The sequence below is a fragment of the Argentina anserina genome, chromosome 4 (genome assembly GCF_933775445.1).
Source record: "Argentina anserina chromosome 4, drPotAnse1.1, whole genome shotgun sequence".
Lineage (NCBI taxonomy): Eukaryota > Viridiplantae > Streptophyta > Magnoliopsida > Rosales > Rosaceae > Argentina > Argentina anserina.
The window spans coordinates 2035638-2056848 of record NC_065875.1 but is presented as its reverse complement, the minus strand read 5'-3'; the positions used below and the strand labels follow the sequence as shown (position 1 = coordinate 2056848).

General features: G+C 38.0%; 1 protein-coding gene, 1 long non-coding RNA gene and 1 pseudogene across 2 annotated transcripts; all 3 read left to right on the top strand.

The window, feature by feature from the left end:
* Positions 1-1264: 1264 nt before the first annotated feature.
* Positions 1265-2843, top strand: LOC126792549 (UPF0481 protein At3g47200-like; annotated as a pseudogene).
* Positions 2844-5162: 2319 nt separating this feature from the next.
* On the top strand, positions 5163-6072 carry LOC126792579 (uncharacterized). Its single transcript, XR_007671934.1, has 3 exons — positions 5163-5527; positions 5725-5809; positions 5944-6072. It is a non-coding gene; the product is annotated as an uncharacterized LOC126792579 (long non-coding RNA).
* A 9071-nt stretch (positions 6073-15143) lies between these two features.
* On the top strand, positions 15144-15772 carry LOC126792576 (uncharacterized protein At4g14450, chloroplastic-like). The gene has a single exon (XM_050518984.1). The coding sequence runs from the start codon at positions 15216-15218 to the stop codon at positions 15564-15566; it is 351 nt and encodes a 116-aa protein (XP_050374941.1). The 5' UTR covers positions 15144-15215; the 3' UTR covers positions 15567-15772.
* Positions 15773-21211: the final 5439 nt, after the last annotated feature.

The following is a 21211-nucleotide window of genomic DNA, read 5'->3' as shown; positions in this document are numbered from 1 at the left end:
TGATCAATTAACAGTTTTTCGTTCGATATAATTGATATTTCTCGATATTTTGCGAAATTATCGATATTTTGCAATATTTCATATGCCATGTCACCATTTCTTTTCAAATTTGAAAATTCAACAAATTCTCCTTATTGCCTTGGTTGTCTCATTTTAAACACAATGAGTTTGCCACTTGACTAATCTCACATCTAATCATATAACCTCACATCTAATTATTATAATCATTACTTCTATTTTTTATTTGCCTTTCTACTTACCAATAAATTTAAATTTTATAAACCTTTAAATAATTTTATATAATTAGACACAATTTAATATTTACATCTCCGATGAATCACTTTTCTATTATTCATTCTTTACATCATATTAGATCATGTTTTAACTGTCTAAAATAATCTTTTGAGAATACTTAATGATATAGTTCTTAATTTTTTCACCTTGAGTTATACACTCACTATATATCAATGGTTATACCGAGTTTTCTTATTGAATATTGTAGATAATTGAACAAATAAACATCTTTTCAAGTTTTATTTAAAATTTTCATATTTATCTTCAAATTTCCGTCAATTTGTTTTATAAAAATTGATATTTCCCCGATATTTTTATTAAAATTTTCATTTTTCGGAGGGTCGATATTTTAGTCCAATGACTAATTGCAACAAGACACTTTTATGGGCCCCGCATAAATTAGCTCAGCCTAATTCATGGCTGGAGAATCAGTCCGGCTTTTAGACGGATTGGACTAATCAGTGTTGGGACTCCAGACTAAGACCGGTGGATGTGTTTTTGAACCCACCCCATACTCCAACCCATCCTTTCACCCCATTGTGCATTTGCTCTTATTGATTTCATTTTGTTCTTCACTTTTTTCTCGAGTCGTAGTACTTCGGTAACAAACAACTGTGTTCTCAATTGGTGAACTGATTAAGAGCATTCAGTTTGGGCTACTACATTTCAAAGTAGTACAGTTACTTTGCTAAGTTATTTAAATGCAGGCATATAAATGGTTCATAGAAGAAAAAAAAAACAAAGGTCTGCCAAACGTCCTGATTACTTCCCGCTACCTTTATTATATCCACTGCACGAGTGGTTGCTGCGCTAGTCTTCGTTTCAAAAGTCTTTGAACCGACCAGGTCTTCGTCAAGCAATAATACGATGCATAGTAGCATTGCATAAATCATGCATATTTAAAGGATAGAATCATTTAGTTAGTAGTTCAAAGCCTCAAGTCTTCGTCTAAGGCTTGTTAAAAATCAATGTGCCTTGTTAGTTTTGCGTTCTGGTTTTTCTTTCAAATAATTACTTGCCATTCTTCCTAGCCAAGTTCAGTTTGCTTGCTTTCAGATTCTTTTCAATTCACACTTTACAAGTTGGATCATGAAAAAAGTATTGGTAAGTCATAAGTTACTTGCTTGATCAAGCTTTACTTTAAAAGTATCTAAATCAACTTGTTATTAATGCAGACTTCCGGAGCAGCAGTAGTAATGGAAGGTCATGGCAGTGGATATAGAAAGATTGATGTTGAGGCATTGGAACAGATCATGGAAGCAAAGCTTTGCGGCGATTCACCCTTGTCTGCTAAGTGCTGCATCTTCAGAGTTCCTGAGTTACTCCGGAGACATAAACCACATGCATTTCAACCTGATATTGTCTCAATCGGACCCTTTCACCATGGAAGCGGTAAACTTTTTGAACCCCTGCAAAAGGTGAAACAGTGGTATTTAAATGCTCTACTCTTACGAAATGATATGAGTTTAAAGGATTTGATCCAAGGGATTGATAATATTGCTGGGTTTGAGAAAGGCGCCTGTGATTATTACGCAGAATCACTGGATGATCTTAACCAGAATGAATTTGTAGAAATGATGATAATTGATGGTTGCTTCCTACTAGAGCTATTTCAGAGACATTGCTATCGTTTACCAGATTCAGATAAGGTTAATGATCCCATATCCAACATGGAATGCATGGTCCAATATCTTTGTCATGATATTCTTCTCCTAGAAAATCAGCTTCCTTGGTTTGTTCTCGAGTCTCTATATAACCTTCTTTGCGACAAAAAAATTTCCCTCACTAATCTCGTTCTTAATTTCTTCTCCATTCTATCATCAATGTCTGGTTATTGTAATGGTTATTCCAAACACACTCATGAATCATGATGATCAAGAAATTCTACACATACTTGATCTGATAAGAACTGCTATTGTTGTTCCATTCCACAAATATGAATCAACCGAATACAATTATGCGGAATACAATTATGCACTACCCCATGCAACTATTCTCTTGGAGGCAGGCATTGAATTCAAAAGAAGCTCAGTTGAAGGCTTAATGAGTATTGATTTCAAAGATGGAATTATCACAATTCCACAGCTTACAATTGCAGAAATGACTGAACCTTTGTTCCGGAACCTTATAGCCTTCGAGCAGTGCTATCATGGTCGCGAGTATAGAGTAACTTCTTATGCACTTTTAATGGACAACTTGATTGCTTCTAGTACGGATGTTGATTTTCTTTGTGACAAACAAATAGTCCATAATTGGTTGAGTGCTGAAAAGGTTTCCCAATTGTTTAGTAAGCTTCATAGTGACACATTCATCACTGGATTCTGCTATGGCGGGCTCTGTGCTGAAGTAAATAAATATTACAAGGCTAGGTGGAACAAGTGGCTAGCCCGATTGAAGCGAGATTACTTATCTAATCCATGGAAAATCACTTCTTTGGTTGCAGCTTTGGTCCTTCTGGTTCTCACCCTATTGCAGACAACCTACACCATTCAGCAATACTATCATCCTCCACAGTAATGTTTGTTACCTTAGTTTACTTAGTGTTTACCTTTCGCTCATTCACAATTTAATTTCATATATGAACCTAGTTATTGTTGTACTAAATTTCAATTAAATAAAAGCTGGGTTATTTGTATATGTGTGACAACGTTACTTGATAATTAACAATCCAAATATTCATGAATTCAACCTCAGTAGGCATTTCATTTGGCAATGTAAAAAGTAAAAAAAAGGTGGGGTAAGAGATTTCGCGCCAAATATGTAAAACTCTCATTTCCCGCCAAAAAGAAAAAGCGCGCCAAAACCTTCTTTACTTCCCAATGTTCACTCTTCCCCAAAATCTCCATAAAATCTCATTTCTATTTCTCAAAACCCTAACCTTACCATCTTTGCTCCGCCACCGATGCAAGCCTATGATCAAAACCATGGACACAGACCACGTGGCCGATCAGTGACGCGGTGAGGCGGTCAATTCCCATCATGAAATTCCGACGGTCATAACGGTTAAGCGGACGAAAATGAGCTACATCAAGCAAGTATACAACGAGGAATTAGATCAAGTCGCGGAAAAAAATCGAAGGAGTTTGATCGAACAGGTTGCGTGCGCTCCGAATGAGAGCTCTGTGAAGTCAGATGAGGCGGCGACGAAGACAATGATTGTCGTAAAGAAGGAAGCTGATGACGGTCAGTTCTCGGATCTGATGTACGGGAATCCGAGATTCGACAAGCACTAGTCCAATGTGGTGACAAACTGACAATCCAGGCAATCGGGTTGATGCATCAAAATCGGGCAGTGGAAAAGTGCGGTGATGCAGATGTGCTTAAGGCCAAGAGTGTGAAGTGGTTTTAGTGAAGAAGGTGAGACTTGAGAATTTGGAGGATGGGGAGTTGACTTTGTCTTCATGGAAGCGAGAGGATTCTAATCCTCTTCGCACCTTGTTCAAATTGCTGAATCTCCAACCATATCAGAAGGTATTATCTGATTCTCATGTGTTGATGTCAGCACCATACATATGGTTGGCCTTTTGTTGTATTATTATTGTGCTTTTGCTTTTACTTTCTGTTGCTATGCCTGTATTGTTCGATTGAGTTTGTCTTAAGTTGCTATAACAAGGGATGGTTTCTGCTGAGTCTCGCTATGCCCCCATCTTTTTCTTGTGTTTTACTTACTGGTATAAATTTCCACCAAATAACTAAATAAGTAGTTTCACTAGGCCTAGATTATATGTTTGTAAACCACAATTCAATTTAAAATATGACTTCTGCCTTGTGTTTTTTCCTATGTGGTTGTTTGTACCACAAACACATAACCTACTGTAACAGTATATCAACCTGACAATGACATTGACTTGCTAAAACAAAAATGTATGTAATTGGAACAGTGGGATCTGGCTGAAGGTAGGCATTTCAATGTTTATAATTTTTATCTGAGAAGTCAAAGATGCAAAGATTGTTTTGCAAGTCATAAATATCCGGTTGTCTGACATTGTCTCTGTATCTTGTTGTCTATCTAACTTCTCAAGGAGATGGAACCACCAAGTACTCTCAAGTATAAACTGAGGCCACACCAGAAAAAAGCTCCCATGTCAGAATTGGAAAAGGGGATTGATATCGAGAAGTCGGCACCAACTCTTCATCCTTGCTGGGAGCTTTTATTTATTTGATGAGTATGCAGTTTAATTTATTTATTTTATGTTTTTTTTTCTTTTTTTCTTCTTTGAACATGGAATCAAGTGTCTAAACCATTCTAAACGTGCTACTTTTCAGGAGGGTTTCTTTCATCTATTTGAACATGTTCTCAGGGGAGGCAACTACACACTTACCAACTGCACCACAAAAGCCAAGAGGAGGAGTGCGTCTCTTTAGCACCCCCGCTATTTATACTTCTCTGTAGTTTCTTGTAATGCATCATTGACTTACCTTATTTTACCTGTACAGGTTCTAGCAGATGCAATGGGATTGGGGAAGACTGTGATGGCAATTGCTCTAATACCTGCAAGACCAAGGAGAGGAAGCTCTGATGGTATTAATATTACAAAAAAAAAAAGATAGATCCAGATACAGTGACTACATCAAAACCTAAGGGAGGCACTCTTGTTGTCTGTCCTTGTATAAGCACGTGGAAGGTGAACTTTTCTTGTGCCTTCTTATTTTTCATTTTCAGACAACAATTTGGTTTTCCTTTTCCTATTATCTTCTTCATTGGGCCAGCAAAAGCTGAAATACTGTTTCAATTATGTAGATCATGTACTGATTAACTTGAGTAGTGATTTTGATATGTGGTACCATGTCCTCTACTTTGTAAGTTCTGACCAACTCTATTAATAAATCCACGATGCGCTTACATCTTATTTTTCAGAGTCAAAAAGTATCTCTGTTCTAGTCCATATATGGGAGAGAACCATCATCCCTGTAGTGGTTTCAGAACAAGATGTGGTCTTGAGTCTTGACAGACTATGATTATCTGATTGACTGTACGGTAAGAATCTATGAATCACATACTACCATCTGGTTAAGTCAATTTTAAGACTTTGGAGATGCAGATGCAGTCAGCCCTGTATAGATAATTGCAGATGCAGATGCAATGGGACTTGGGAAGACTGATGACAATTTCTCTGATACTTGCAAGACCACGCAGAGATAACTCCGAAGTAGATTCACATAGCAGTACCCATGGAAGCGAAAGGGTGGCACTCTTGTTGTCTGTCCTGCGTCCTCTCTAAGCCAGTGGAAGGTGAATTGGCTATACAACAATCTGCAATTTGTATATATAGTGCTAGCAAGCTGATCTCTTATTTATTATTTGAATCCTAATTTGTTTTTTGAGTATTCCTCACTTTACGCAATATCGTATTCATCCTTTTGATAATTTCAGGATGATCTTCAAACCTATTTAAAGTCGCGAAAATTTTCCTTTCTTGTGTACATCAGGGGAAGAGAAACTAACCTTAAAAGGATCTCTAAAAAAGATGTGGTGTTGACAGAATATGATGTTTTGGCTGATGCTTATGCAAAGGTAATGAACTATTACTTTCTGTTTGAGTTTACTTTGGCAAGAAGAACTTAATGTAATTATATACTTATTTCTTACCTTCATTTCTATCTTAATTCCAATGTTATTTTGCATATGTTAAAGGACGGCGAGAACAGCATTTTCCACCAGGTTGAGTGGTTTCGAGCGGTGCTTGATGAAGCTCACACTATCAAGTCTTCTTGCTCCCAACTTGAAGAGGCTGCTGAATCATTGTTGATAAGAGCATATAATGATACGTTCTTAATATGTTATCTCTCTTATTTAGTTAAGTTATTCTCTTAACAATGTCCATTTTAACTTAGTTTATTATTTTTAGGTTCTTTGGAGCAAAATAAGATGTGTTTAAAGAAGCAAAAAGAGCAATAAAATCCGAAATCATGATTCTGCTTCTGGAAACTTAGACAGACCATAGCGGACAATCTACATAGAGGAAATTTATGCATAATATATTGATGAAAAGTTCTATAAGTCTATATCAAAGTCGCCAGAATCCTATGTAGCACGGACACGATTCGATACGTAGATACGGCATATAGAAATTTTTTTGGACACGGACACGTGGTGGACATGTCAATTAAAATTATTTAAATATATATATATATATATTTATTAAAAAATTAATATAAAATTTTGAAAGTATTTAGATGTATATATATTAAAGTGTGCATAAATATAATAAAAACTGAATCTGTTGGAATAGTTGAGGATTTGTTGGATCTTTTGGATGACCAAGGTTCGAATTCCATCACAAGCATTCTTATTTTTATCATGAGTTGGTGCGTGTCCGCGTGTCCGGTCCGTGTCCAAATTGAGTTCGCGTGTCCGAGCGTGTCTGTGTCCGTGTCCATGTCGGACACGCAATACGGACCCTTGTCCGTGCTTCATAGCCAGAATCTCGCAAAAGACGATGGTGTTTCAGGGTAACCCTCATGAAGGCCCAATTCAACTGCGGAAGCCCAAAATGCTGTGAAAGTTCTTTGGGCACCATATTAATCTGGGCACCCAATTAGATTTGAGAATTCTAGCAGCGATCAACCCAAGTGTTACCGATGATCGGAGCCAAACGAAAAAAACAAATCCGGCCGTCCTTGAGAACGCATCGACACGATGCCCTTGATCCCGCCATCTTTCATGTCTGCATTCATTCTGAAAAATCCCGATTGCTGAAATCCAATAGGGACTGATCCACCAGATCCAACTTGAGATGAGCTCGACACGGTCGGTCTTATGCCCCCAATTCTGCTCCCATTGAATCTTGGATCGGCAAGATATGATTGTTGCCTCGAGAGATCGGCAGTGGAAGGCTTGTGAAGGGGAGCCTGTGATGGCTACCATAGAGAGAAGGCTTGTGAAGACTTCCATTGGGGGAGGCTTGAGAGAGCCACCATGGTGGGAGGGTGGTTGAAGGCCTCCATAGATGGAGAGCATAGCTCCAGCGGCTAGGGTTTAGTCTAGCCATGTACACTTATGTCAAAAGTATATAATACAGATTTATCACATTAAAGGGTAGAATAAGAATGTTTGTGATGGGATTCGAATGCTTTCCAACTCGACATTTCTCAACAATAGACTAGGCATTCCATGCATAATAAAGGATGAAGGATGAAAAGCCTGACAGTAGAAGTTATTCTGATTTTGCTAAAAGATGGTACTGTTGATGTCTTTGAGAACTGTTGGTGATGGTCTAGATCTAACTGCAGCATCTAACGTCTTTTTAATGGTACTCTCTGTGTTCATATATGTGTCAACTATCTAGTGAAATTAATGGTTATTTTGATTTTCATTCTGTTCTATTCATCTGCTTTAGGATCCACCATGGAATCCAGATGTTGAGGAGGAAGCGATAATGAGAATTCTTCGTAATAGACAAAAGCGTAATGCATTTATAAGATTTATAAGATTTATTGTAAAGGTGCGTATTGCTCATTTTATCATTTCCAGGAGTCTAGAATTAATATGCTTGTTTTTCCCTAGTTAGAGATGTGTGAAATTTGTTAATTTCCTGCTTTTGCTTAGTTTTTTTCTTCTTCCATCATGACATTAAGCTTGGTAGGCAATATGACTTATCAATGAAGTAAATAAGCAGAAGCCATTTGTTTTACCTACACCCTTCTGATTGCTCTAGTACTTTTGCTAGCTAGTTCTTGTTTACAATGTCATTTATAATTGGAACAGGACACGGTGGAGGAACGACTGCAGCAAGCTCAGGCAAGGAAGCGGCGGATGATGTCCTGAGGTCTCACTGAAGTTGAAGTTCTTTCAGCCGGGATTGAAGAACTCAAGATGATATTTACCTAAATATCATTGTGATTAGTTCCTTGTTCCCATCTTCGGTTATTGTAGGTGGGTCTTGTTTTGTTTTCTGGTGCTTTACAACTTAAGACCCCCAGTTTTGTACATCGTAGCAGTACTAATGTTAGTCATCTCTCCATATCTATCTTTGTTTTTTGTTTCTTTTTTTTTTTGGAAAATAGTTAACGGTAAATTGTGAGAAACAAGAATGTGAAATGTTGAATGATTCAGTAGTCTGAGTGTCTGATTTGATCTGTTTTTCATTTGTAAAGCTTTAATAGGTCAAGTTTGACCTAATTATTGGCTAAACAGATGCTGATATATATCGTATAGCACAACTGTAAGAGTCAAGGAACAAGTCTGGATGCTAGCTACCTGTTTGAACTTTGAACAAGTCTATTTGCATCTAACATCCTGAAGTTCTGTGTTTAGGTGATTTGGACGTCATGGCTAAACTGGACAGGGCACGGCGGAGGACGACATGCAACAAGCTCAAGGGAGGAGGAAGCCCATGCCGGTGAGAAAATTGGATATGCCAGAATTTGAAGCTCTAAATCCTTTTCACTTGCATTTTGTTTTACTTGTTACCAAAAGTAAAAATAGAAAATCAAGGTCAATCTCGCTAGTGCGTTTGATAGTACTAATGGTTCCTACTAAACCACCATCGATCAAACAAGATTCTGTTTTGAGTTCGGCGATCATACCCCTAAATTTATCCAACAGAAGAAGACTTTCTCAGTTCTCAGTTCTCACCAAACTGGGTTGTGTAGTTTTTTTTTTTTAGGAAAATGAATTGAATTCATTTGGCATAACGCCATTGACAAGCCAACCAAAGGCTACCTAACCAACTAAGGAGAAATAAATGCACACGTAGCGCTTATGCAAACTGGGTTGTGTAGTTATCTGAATATCAGGCATGGAAATTACCATGCCGGTATGCAATGTTGAAAGAACAATTCATGATAAGATTGCGTGTAAAAACCAAGTGTTATTGTCCCATCAAACAACAGAAGAAAGTTCGGAAGCTATGAGACGGAAATGACTTTTATATTAATCTTGACCAACAGAACCTAATTTGGGCGAGTTTGGCACCGTGTTTATATTAATTTCAAAGCATGGAACAGTATGAAGAAAATAGAACTACAAATTATACTTCCATTAGGTTTATTTGAGTCTTAAGACTATTTATATTTAGACTATATATGGTAAGACTATTGAAAACTGATGTAATCTATTTAAAGAAAAGATCAGAAAACATTCAGTTCAAAGGCAAATAGTCAAACTACAGCCTTATTTTGTTTTCCTAGTTCAATTAGGAAACTCATATACCTTCAGAATGTTTCAAACAATTAAGGCAGGGAAGGTGAGGAATCATAGGAAGTGACTTCTTTCAAAGCCAAAACGGAAGGCAAACCCAGCAAGCTAACGCATTGCAGCAGTACGTACAGAAAAAAAACATTCATCAGACTAAGCTCTCTGGAATGTAGTTCCTACGTACACTCTCTCGAAGTCTAGGAATTGGTGAAGGCCACCATGGTAGCTCAAAGTGGCAACCATGAGTATCAGCATAAGACGTTTTAGCCGTCTTCGACCATCTTCCTGTTCGTATGATGCACTTGACTGTGTCTTCTCCTACAGTTAAATAAACTACATCCAAATCATTCGAGTCATAGGCTATGTACACTACTGGGCGCACCGGAATCATTGTTTGGTCAACCGAAAACATTGTTTGGTCCAGTGTATAACATTTCATGTGTTTCATAATCAATTTTCGAGTTCCTTCCAGCACCATTTGGTCTAGCTCATCTTCTTTCAAGTCCCAAACACATAGCAAAGGGGGCTCCTCATCTAAGTTGCAGTCCTGCAACCGCACACGTCCTCCGTAAGTACCTATCTAGTATGTAATGAAGTTGACCAGAATACTGGAAGCCACCATAGGGACCATAGAAGGCGTGGTTTGCGAGCAATTCAACTTCTATTACATGAAATTGATACTGGCTATCATCATCAACATTAGTACTAGTACCATTATTGATCTTGTCGTTGTTGATCATGAGTGGAGTACGTAATACAAGCAAATTACCTTTAGCAATCCAATATAGGATTCCGTTGTTACCAAAGCTACCCCAATAACCGAGGTCGAAATACTTGAAGCCTTGCGGACACCATACAACTATCTTTTTCCATTCACCAGTCTCACTAGAGAAGACCTGAATATCCAATTTAAAACACTTTTTGTTTTTCCTTGGATAAGGAGGAAGGAGTCTTACAACCTTGAACCTACATTCGGCATTAATTTTAAAACCAGCATTACTGGCTTCCTTATAATAAGGCTCACAGTTGAACCCCCAAGGTTGGTGACCTCCAGGGGGTGGTCCGGTTGGAGGAAGACTAACCACTTGCATGCAGGGGCGGATCCAAGGCATAGCTTCGGGAGGGGGGGGGGGGGGGGCTTAAGCCCACCCAAAATTTTTGGGGTTTAAAAAAAATTTAGGTGGTATTTATATTTATTCTCAGCCAAATTTTTCCTAATTATACTAATTCTACACCTCTGGCCTTTGTTATTTCCCACAACCATCCATTCTTGACGCAGTTCACATCCTGTTCGTTATTGAACGTGAAGAGAAAGTGATATTCTCAACACCGGCCGTTTTGGTTCTATTATGTCTTCTAGTTTCTGATTGATATATATATATATATATATATATTGTAAAATAATTTTATTCTTCTTAAATAATCAAAATTTCGTAAGTAAAAACTCTTTTAATTATCTTCCCTCTATCTATTGATTTTGAAATTGTAAGTACAAGTTATTGAGGTTCAATCTAATCAATTTGAAAAGAAAAAATTAGTGCATTTTCTAATGTCTTTGGTTTTCATAATATTCTTTTATTTGCATTCACGCCTATTTTTAATTAAAAAACTCATTAACATTTACAGTTTACATGGTTGTAGCAGTAAAAAAATTTTTTGCCTTCGGCCAAACTTAAAACCCACCCCATGTCCAAATCCTGGATCCGCCACTGCTTGCATGGTGCGTGGATTGCAGATGTAGTAATCAACGTGGTTTTTTTCTTCGGTTTGTTCGTCGACACAGAAAACCAATCCTTGCATATCGCTAAAATTATGAATTTCTCATTCGTTCTTAAGAAGTTCCGGAATCTTTCAAAAGCTTTTGTAGGGAACAGTTCATTCCCACGGACGTCTAAAACACCATGAGCTTTGGGGGTTTGCTTAGAACTCTGGAGATAGACGTAGAAATCGGCCAATAAAATCAGGGCTAGACACGAGAGTGCACCGCCGCTTTGACACAAGTTTGATTTGGAAAACAAAATTGTAACATGGTAGTCGACAAAGGATTTCACCCAATAGGTCGTTGGTGAGATTACCAGCATTTGTAACCATAGCTAGGTTTGATCATCTTGAACTTTCAATAACGTTTTGATGGATGAAACAAAAGGAGTTCCGATCAGAGGTATATATATTGATCCGTGGTCTGTACTTGAGAATCCTAATTACAATAGGAATTCAGCACTCAGCAATGCTAATACAATACAGATTAATAAGACTCCTTTTTGGATAGTTTACGTATGAGCCCCAATGTCACTACTGAACAACCCTAGCTGCCTACTGGGAATAACCATGGGCTTCGCAGATACATCTCTGGTATAGATACACCAATACAAATTGTTAAATAACTTGATCAGAGTTTAGGAGAGAGAGCTTTAAGTCCTTAAGTAAATCCAACCAAGTAGTGTTGATGGAAATCCCTTCCTTTGAATTCGAGATTCTTTGAGTATCAAACACATCATGGACGTCATTGCATGCTGCTTCTGTGTCGATAATTCCAAGAGTCACGAGAATTGCTGCAATACATATCACCGGTTTGCTCTTCCTTTCACAGAAAAATTCCCAGCCCTCTCAAATCTATTGCGCAAATTCGGAAGAGGTCACTGAGATAAATACATAGGAGTAGGTACATTTCAAATATACCACACATGTGATCGCTGTGGCTCTTCTGGTCAATTGTCCACGATCTAGATCGAGAAGAAAGTAGATACAGCTCTATCTTTCCGGATCCTCACCCGCGCCGTTTGTGTATCTTGACTAAAGGGAAAATGAGTGGTTACAACAAGTATATACAAACCCTAAACGCTAAACCTTAATTTGTGCCTTTCATTGCTAAGATCAAAAGATTTATGTTCATCGTCTTTGTTTAGGACCCGTCGTGGAATTTAGCTACTGAGGCAGCAATTATGCATTGTCGATAGAAGAACTGCAACCAATTTTAGAAGAATTAATATTCACTGTCAAGGCCGGTGAGCAGAAACAATCTTCAGCAGTATAGACTTGTTCCAGTTTTACATTCCTAGAGGTAGAATAGGTCAAGTTTGACCTGATTATTGGTCACACAGATGACAGATATTGTTATATATTATATATATACCACACATGACCAACTGTAAGAGTCAAGAATGAGTATGAAAACGTAGGTTACGTATCTATATCTCTCAATGAGAATTCGTGAAGCTAGCTCTTTGTTTTTGGTGTATGCCAGTCTTAATGAATGTCATGGGATAAATTGGACAGGGCATGGTGGAGGATCGCATGAAACATGCAAGGACTGCAAGGTTTCTCCTGGCTTGATCAGCCAACGAATGCCAGTGATGAGAATAATTCCATCTGCTGGAATTGAAGGGATAGAGCTAGCTCAATATGCTTGTTTGACTTGTTACTGAAATTAGAAATAGAAATCAAGGTCAATCTCTTACGTGATTTTGATAGTGCTAACACAGTTTCCGATTCTTAATTATGATAGTGAATAGATGACTAGTAATCGACGACGAGCCTAGTTAGTAATTGACCAGTAAATCTAACTTAGAACTTTCTCTACCCCGCGCCGAATTTCGTGTAATCTTGTAGATATCAGGCTTGACATAATGTATATTTGGATTTTGGAAGAAGAAAGATCGAACAATTCAAGATTTTAAAAGAAAAATGGGAGATCGAGAATTGGAAGGTATGAGAATATTCTAGAAATGATGTTGTATCCTTGACCAACAGGACCCTCTGATTTGGACTTAGTTTGGCACCATGTTTTTGTAACCCTATAAAAGCCATGCAAAAGTATACAATAAAATTTGGGGTTATTTATATTTTAAAGGGGCTAGGAATTAACCACGCAAATCAGATCAGGGCCGTTCGCTAGAGGTACGTGGAGACGTGTAAATTAAACGGCGTCTCGAAAGTGACGTCCCGTGGTTTTGGTTTGGGGGCGGTGGGGTAACTCATTCCTTAAGGCTGAATCTAACGTCTCCGTTACCCTTTCCCCTTACGGTTGGGGAAGTAGTTGACTGGTCGTATATGCTGCAAGCTGCGGCTCGGCTTCATATTTCTCAACCAGGTTGTAGTAAGCTAGAATTCTCTTGTTAATATGGTCGAAAGTGTTCATTTAATAAGATAATCAAATGTTTTCACACAGCATAAACATTACTAGTACCAAAATTATGAATAAATGCTGCACATACTTGATGCCACCCCAAACTTGCTGCCACCTCCAACCACAAAATGATAGGATGTTGGCAAGGAGTGGTAGAAGAAAAACTAGCACTATTAATAATGACGCACCACCATAAATGAAACAACTCAATCTATAATGCAATGCAGTAACGCGAAAGCATTCGTACGTAACTGTTGATCAAATATGGACATTAATGAAAAACATTCACATTAGATGAATGTTTGTTCAAAGTTCATAGTATCTCTAGAGACAACTCACACTTGGACTTGGTTAATATCTTCCATTTTATCAGAACTTACTTGAATAATCTATAATCAATACTACACAAACAAATGCAAGCATCAATCATGCACATCACATGTCACGAATATGCTAAATTTTACTTCAAAAATTAATATAGGCTCATAATTTTAATAAAAATGACAATTTCATACTAATTTAACCCTCTAATTACCCATTACCTACATATGTAATCTAGAAATGAAGGATGCATGAAAGAAATAACAAAAACCTCTAACTAGAAACTAGAAAAGAGCTTGTAGTATACATAAGTCAACTAAATGTAGCACATATTAAACAAATGACAAAGCTCGGACCACAGATCCATAAAATCATTACTGTTCCAAATTCTAACTCGAAATTGCCATTCCCTTCGATAAGCCTCTGCTGTCTCTTCTCCTTCTTTGCATACTGGAATATGCCACAAATCGACTCCATGTTTTCCCTGGTAAAGCCAACTTCATTATTGATAATCAACAGCGGTGGCGATGGCTTTTTCATTTTCATCGAGGTGGAGGCGACGCAGCTACGAGGAGAGAGATCGAAGACCATGTCTACATGTCTACAAATGCATATCTAACTGCGCCAGAGTTCCCCAAGCTCATGGTGCAGGCAATGTCTTGTATCCTTTCCCATACGTCGACGTGTTCGACGGCGAGGTGACGGTGTCGTTGATGAAGCTTCGCAGTGGCAGAGTCATCGATGATCCTCGTCGCGGGCACCAAGTGGAGAGAGAGTGAGAGAGAGGGAATTGGGAATATAACGGAGTGAGGGAATTGAGAACGTGGGTTGGGGAGTGTGAGAGTAGTGTAGTCTTTTGTCCAAAATTTATTGAATTTGGCTATAGGTTTGAAATGAGCACATTTTAGATTTTTTATATGTTCATTTAGTCAAGACTCCTAATTTTTATACTCAGTGTTATCAACATTACTGTATATATTCATTCTAGAAAACCATAAATATCAATTGTGGACGACCAACAATTATTATATTGCTTATACGTTCTGATCACCGGGACTTTAAAATGTTGCCGATTTACCTCTTATTCATAGCCAAAAGTCAAAATTATCCTTCGCCTAAAAAGCTTGGCTAAAAAGGAAAGAAGCCGAAGCCCGCTTGTGCAAACCACGCTCTCTCCCTCTCTCTCCTTCTCTGTTGGTATATTTATATATATATACACCCTCCCCCACACTCACCTCAACCTTCTCCTCCTCCACATCCCTCACTCTCATTCTCTCTCTCTTCCTTCTCAGATCCACTGGGCTTCCGATCACCGTAAAAAATCAAAGTCTCTTTATGGCAGACAGCTCCAAACCAACCTCCTCCAACCGCCGCCAGCCCAGCCGTCTCCAGCGCCGCGCTCCTCCACCAGCCTCCCTCCAAATCAACCCCGTCGCCGACTGGAACGTCGCCATCCCCCTCCTCTCTCCTCTCGTCTCCCCCGATCGCCCCACCGCCGACTCCAAACCCCGTGACGACTCCCGCCCCCACCACCACCACCACCACAAGCTCCAGAAACCCGATCCGCCACGTCACCAGTCCGCAGAGGCCGAGAAATCGGCAGCGGTGTTTAAAAAGTGGCAGCACCCGGCGGCGCCCTTCTGCTACGAGCCTGCTCCGCCGGTGCGTCCTTTTGTTCCCGTGTAGGGGTAAAATCGGGAAATCAGTGTCTTAAGATTTAGTCATTTGATCTAACGGTGCGTGCTGAGTCGAGTGATTTGACCAGGCACGCACGTGATTTTGCCAACTGTGTATATAGTCATCTTTATGCAACCCCTTGGATTTCACATCTTCTCTAATTTGTTTTTAAATTTATGTTGAAATGTCAAGTATGAGTTACTGTTTGATTGAAATGCTTGTTTGGTTGGGAAAATGAGATGCCATTTACATGATTTGTTTAATGATTTAGAGTCTAACGTGAAATGATTAAACAATTGGTTTAGTCTTCAATGGAAAGGAAATTTTAGGTGACATTTTGTGAAACTTGAAAGCAACAGCAACACATTGCCCCCATCATAGGGGCCATTCATCAGCTGTAAACTGTGAGCAAGAGTATAGTTGTTGTGGCATCATGGCAAAGTAGTTAATGAGAGGTGCCCACAGTTTAATCTTATTCTTATTGAGAGGGGCAAATGCCACAGTTGTTTATAGTTGGTAATTAAGTTAGAATAATATCGGTACAGTATGTAATGAGATCTCGAGGGGTCAAATGCGACAGTTATAGTCAGTAATTAAATTGAAATAATATCAGTACAATATGCAATGAGTCGTAGAGATCTATATGGAACTATACTAGGCCTGGCAGGAAATTGAACGACTGCCCTAGTGCGGTCACCACTTGAATCAACCCTAGAAGCTTAAAGATGAGCACTTCTTTGGTAGATAATCTTATAAACTTTGGTTGAAATGCTATGTCTTCAGCACGAGACACTCAACTGTTGATCTAAAAGATCTCCTGAAGTCCGTATCTGATAAACGTCCTCATCAGAATCCCACTTATCTTCTTTAACACTTAATAACTTATTTTTTTATAACTTTAGAATTAATCAAAGTAAGCTATGTGGATGAAGTCGATAGAGATCGAGATAGATTCTGTAAACTAGCTTTCATTAGCTCCGTAAAATCCCTTTACTAACAAAGTTGATTAGTTAAGCCACTGTTCCTTAGATTTTATTATTTGTTTTTCTCTAGTTTAAAGCCATGTTGGGTTCCATGCATGCAAAAACACTTATTGTAATAATCAATAAGAAAAGGAGCTAATAAGCATAACTTGAGAAGAAGATAATTGGGTCAAAGCTGAACCATACATATTCAAAGAAGAAGGGATTCGATTACGAACCAGATAATAAGGTAGCGATAAATAGGTAGTCAAATATTCCATCCCTTTATCTCTTTGTTGCCACTTGCCAGATTTTGTTCGGATCCAAAAATATTGAATGAGTGGAGCATTGCCGTGAGTGTGTCACGCTGAGTGTGATTCTCCCTTTGCCTTTATCTTACAAGATCATGACCGATAGTCTTATGGCCAGCTCAATCCACCAAGAGAAGGGTAGTGACACTTGTTGGTGTCTCAATCGCTGACTCCAGTATTAATTTCGTCTATAGTTTATATTAAACAGCTACAAACGTGACTCGTAAACCAACTGTCCCGATACTGTCTCAACTTAGCCATCTCACATGTGTTGGTTTGTAATCACAAAATGTTTCGGTACAATTGGATATTATCTACCCACTTATAAACTTTATTTTATTTGTCATTTTTAGATGTGAAATCTCTTATTTCCAACATGCCCCTCACGTGCAACTTAATTTTTAGTTTTGTACATGAAACAAATTAACCCACACTGTGGGATAGAACAAACTCAAGACTGGCCTCTAACGGACACTTGGTGACAATCGAATCGGAAATTTTCGGATGATAACATAATGAAACCTTACTCGGACCCACGACACATTGGAGGCATGACTTAAGAGATACTCACTATGATACTATGTTAAACAACGACAAACGTAGCATGTTGACCAACTGTATCGATATTGTCTCAATTTAGTTAACTCACAAGTATTAGAATTTAATCACAAAAGGGCTCGATGCAATTGTATATTATCTACGCACTTATAAATTTATTTTATTTGTCATTTTTAAGAGGTGAGATCTCTCATCTCCAACAATTTAATCTAAAAAAAATTGATACATCTTTGCAAATGAGATATATATATTGGAAAAGAAATTAGGCAACATACTTTATAAGAAAAATACCAAATGCGTAACATGAAGGAGTTTTCATGGGTCAAAGTCCTAAAGATCTTTTTCTTTCGAAGACCGCTAACAAGAAATGCTTGCATGTTGGGAACTTGAGATAAGTTTACAAGGACACTATGTTAATGATCAATTGATTAATTTAATGTATATCAGGACTATATAGATGACGATGTATAATGAGTGATATCTAGTGTGTAGTGTAAATATTTTGTGTTCATACAAATTGTCTCATCTTTTATTATCATAATTGCCCTGAAACTCTTTCAAAACTAATTGATTCACAAACCGAAACCCATGAAATATCTGAAACATAAAAGAAACTATGACTCACAAAATAATGTTCAATACTAGGAACTTCCACATTTTAGTTTTGAACTAGGCCAAGGATAGAAAAATGTGTATTCAAATATACAATTATGTATTGTTTCATGCTTTTGAGTTTTCTCCAATATCTGCAGACATGTAGAATCATAAACACATGGAGACATTCAACAAACAAATGAGAAATCGAGATGATGAAGAAGAAGCTTCCCCTGGCATATAGCTTCAAATATTGTCTAATCACAGATTTCATCTGATATATTATAACATCAACTGCAGCGCGCGCTGATATGAATCTGTGACACATGATCATGGACTTTGTGTGAGCCTAAGAGACGTCATGTACAATTAGATATACTGTATATCAACAATTCGATACCGTAATAATTTTAGTACTTCTAAGAGATCAGCTTATACGAGCTATAATCTATTAATCTTTGCAACTGCACTAAGCTAGAGATGGCATGGCTTTTATTATATATCTGCTTTCTCAATTTTGAGATAGTGAGTTTGATTAGTTAAAAAGATCCTCATTGCATTGTTTCCTTTAGTTAATCTGTGGATAATGGCTTTTGAATTGGAGAGCTGCCAATGCCGTAAAACACTAAAATAAACTAAAATTTTATATGAAAGCTGAGCTAAGGCCTAAGAAGGGTAATCAAGTTAATTATACAGCACAAAGCCCTAAAACCAAAACCCACAATTAGAAGAGTTCGTAACGTCAACACTACCACCGGCCTCCTTTATGAAATGACTACAGATCTTGCACCAACTTACCAACACTGTCTTTATTTTTCTGCTTATTACTTTCTCTAATCGTTTTGCTCATTATGTGGTACATTTTCCACCCTTTATGCGGTGTCTTATCCCTCTGTGGATTATATTACTGGCTTGGTTCAGTTTGAGAGGACTCGGTTCCTCAAATCGGTTCCAACCTATTCTAACTGTTTCCTAATTATTAGCTATTCTACAACAGAACAATTTATCATCTACCATTCTTCCATGAGTGCTTGTGTGTCTACACGCTTTGAAGTGCATTTTAGCACTTATCAATTGGATTATGGGTGCGCGCTTTTATGCTCACGCATGGGTTCATCACCCCCTATTTTCCCCGGTACTGGCTCTTTGTTATGGTTATTATTCTTGGTTCCTTTTCATTAGGCATATCTCATGCATGTGTTGAGTTTCGATGGTGGTTTGTATGATGTTGTCTTGTTTGTGTGTTTCCATATGATCTGTGTTTTGGTTATAGATTGGCATCGGGTATGCATGCTTCTTCGCTCCGATTCAGTTCACTCTACTTCCCTATGGCTGCTAATGTTGATGTCGATGTTAATGTTAGCTAGCTTTAGTGGTGGTTGTGGTGAAATTGTTAGCATATGTGCCTTTATGCTTTCGGTTGTAGGGTTTTTGACCTATAATTTAGTGAGTCGTCGTTTTCTTTTTACTCTTTCTAGATTGATTGAGATGACGAGTTGTACTTTTTGTACTATTTCTTTTTAGCCTAGCATATGTGAAGGTCTTGTACGTTGGGCTTAGTCCCTTTTATGAATTACTCATTAACAAAAAAAATTATTTGTTTCATATATTTATGAGTCTCACCCTTAGCAACTCTACCGTATAGCTAATAGATCGAGCGCCAGCTGCATGCATATAGCTAATAGGGATGCCGGTCCGCCGGTGTCCTTTGGCAATGAGGTCTGGAATGAGGGGTTTAGAGCTAGGAGCCTAGAAGTGACAATGGAACTATGGAAGCAGGAAGACTAGTAATATATGTGTGTGCAACTGCGCATGAAGGCATGAATGAGATATGTCTATGATCATTATATATAGCTGGAGAAGAAAGATTAACTATATTGAGAGTGATTGTACGTGGAGTGATCGATTGCAAAGAGCTTACAGTACAGTACTTACTGATGCCTTGAAGTCTTGAACTCCCCTCTCTCCCCTCATTGTTGAAAGATCACTGTTTTAAACTGCATTTTAAAGCTGATGTCCTCTTTTTCTTCTGTTTCCTGGAATTGGATTCATAGATTGGCAAACCGCATGGCTGACGCGGGGAAGCTCGCAAATCAGAGGTTATGCTCCCTGGATTGGGCTGTGAAGCCCCCTGCCTCTTTGTTATCTGTTCTTGAAAATGATGGCCTTCCAGGCCCCTATATATATGTAATCTTTTCTTTCTAGCTTAGCCTAGCTTGCAGCCTTTGCTGCTGCAATTTTGCTTTGCTCTTTCCTTTCCTGTTTGTAGTTTTCTTATCCTCTTCTGCCTCTGTGGCTTAAAGAATTTCACATTTGATTAAAAAAAAGATTAACTATATGGAGGACGAGGCCAACAAGATTTAACAGTACGTCTAGATGCTAACGACTTGATAATGATCTCGAATAAGACAACAACCAATTTTCAGAATTCAGATCAGTCAGGAGTCTCTGCAACTACGACGATAAAATTAGTATCAAAACCACAAAGTTCCATTCAGCAGTACATAACTAGCGCGGGCACTCTAGTGGCATTTGAGACTTTCCTAGATGGGGTGGGAAATTACCCAGAGATGGTTCGACTGTGGAGCCTGTGTGGCTGTGTGTATATGATGCATATCGAAGGGATGGAACATGAGATTGGTAGCATAACTCATATAAATTGTGGTGCTCCAGGTGATTAATGTCAAAAAGGCTAGCCTTGGTGGTACCGTCACTCAAAAGTTACAACCTGCAATAAAACAGTTTTTTGTACTGAAATTAACGTACAGCCGATTAATCTTCTTGAAATCAATAGTCACAAGCAGGAATGCAGGATTAGATTGAGGAGTATTTGTAACATCAGCTGGAGTTAAGAGTGAGCAACCTCACAAATTATCAACATATTTGCTGATGCCATAAAAAAAACCACATTTGACAAGATTATATTCAGTTGGTTGAAGAAAAGTACCCGCAACATTATATTTAGGAAGAGAATTAAGCTAAAGTAGTGTCTGGATGTAAATTAAAACTTAAAAGAGAAGAACGAAACAAAGATAATCTTGATTATGATAAAGACCTGAGTACATAGTTATCAGACAAGTTTAGGGAAGTTTATGCAATTAAACCCTCCAAGGAATAAATTCATGTCTAACAAAGGAAAAAACCAAATGTTTGTGATCTACCAGCCCATTATTAAAATATAAGTGATGATTAGAATAATCTACTATCAATGAGTGATGTTCAAAGTCAG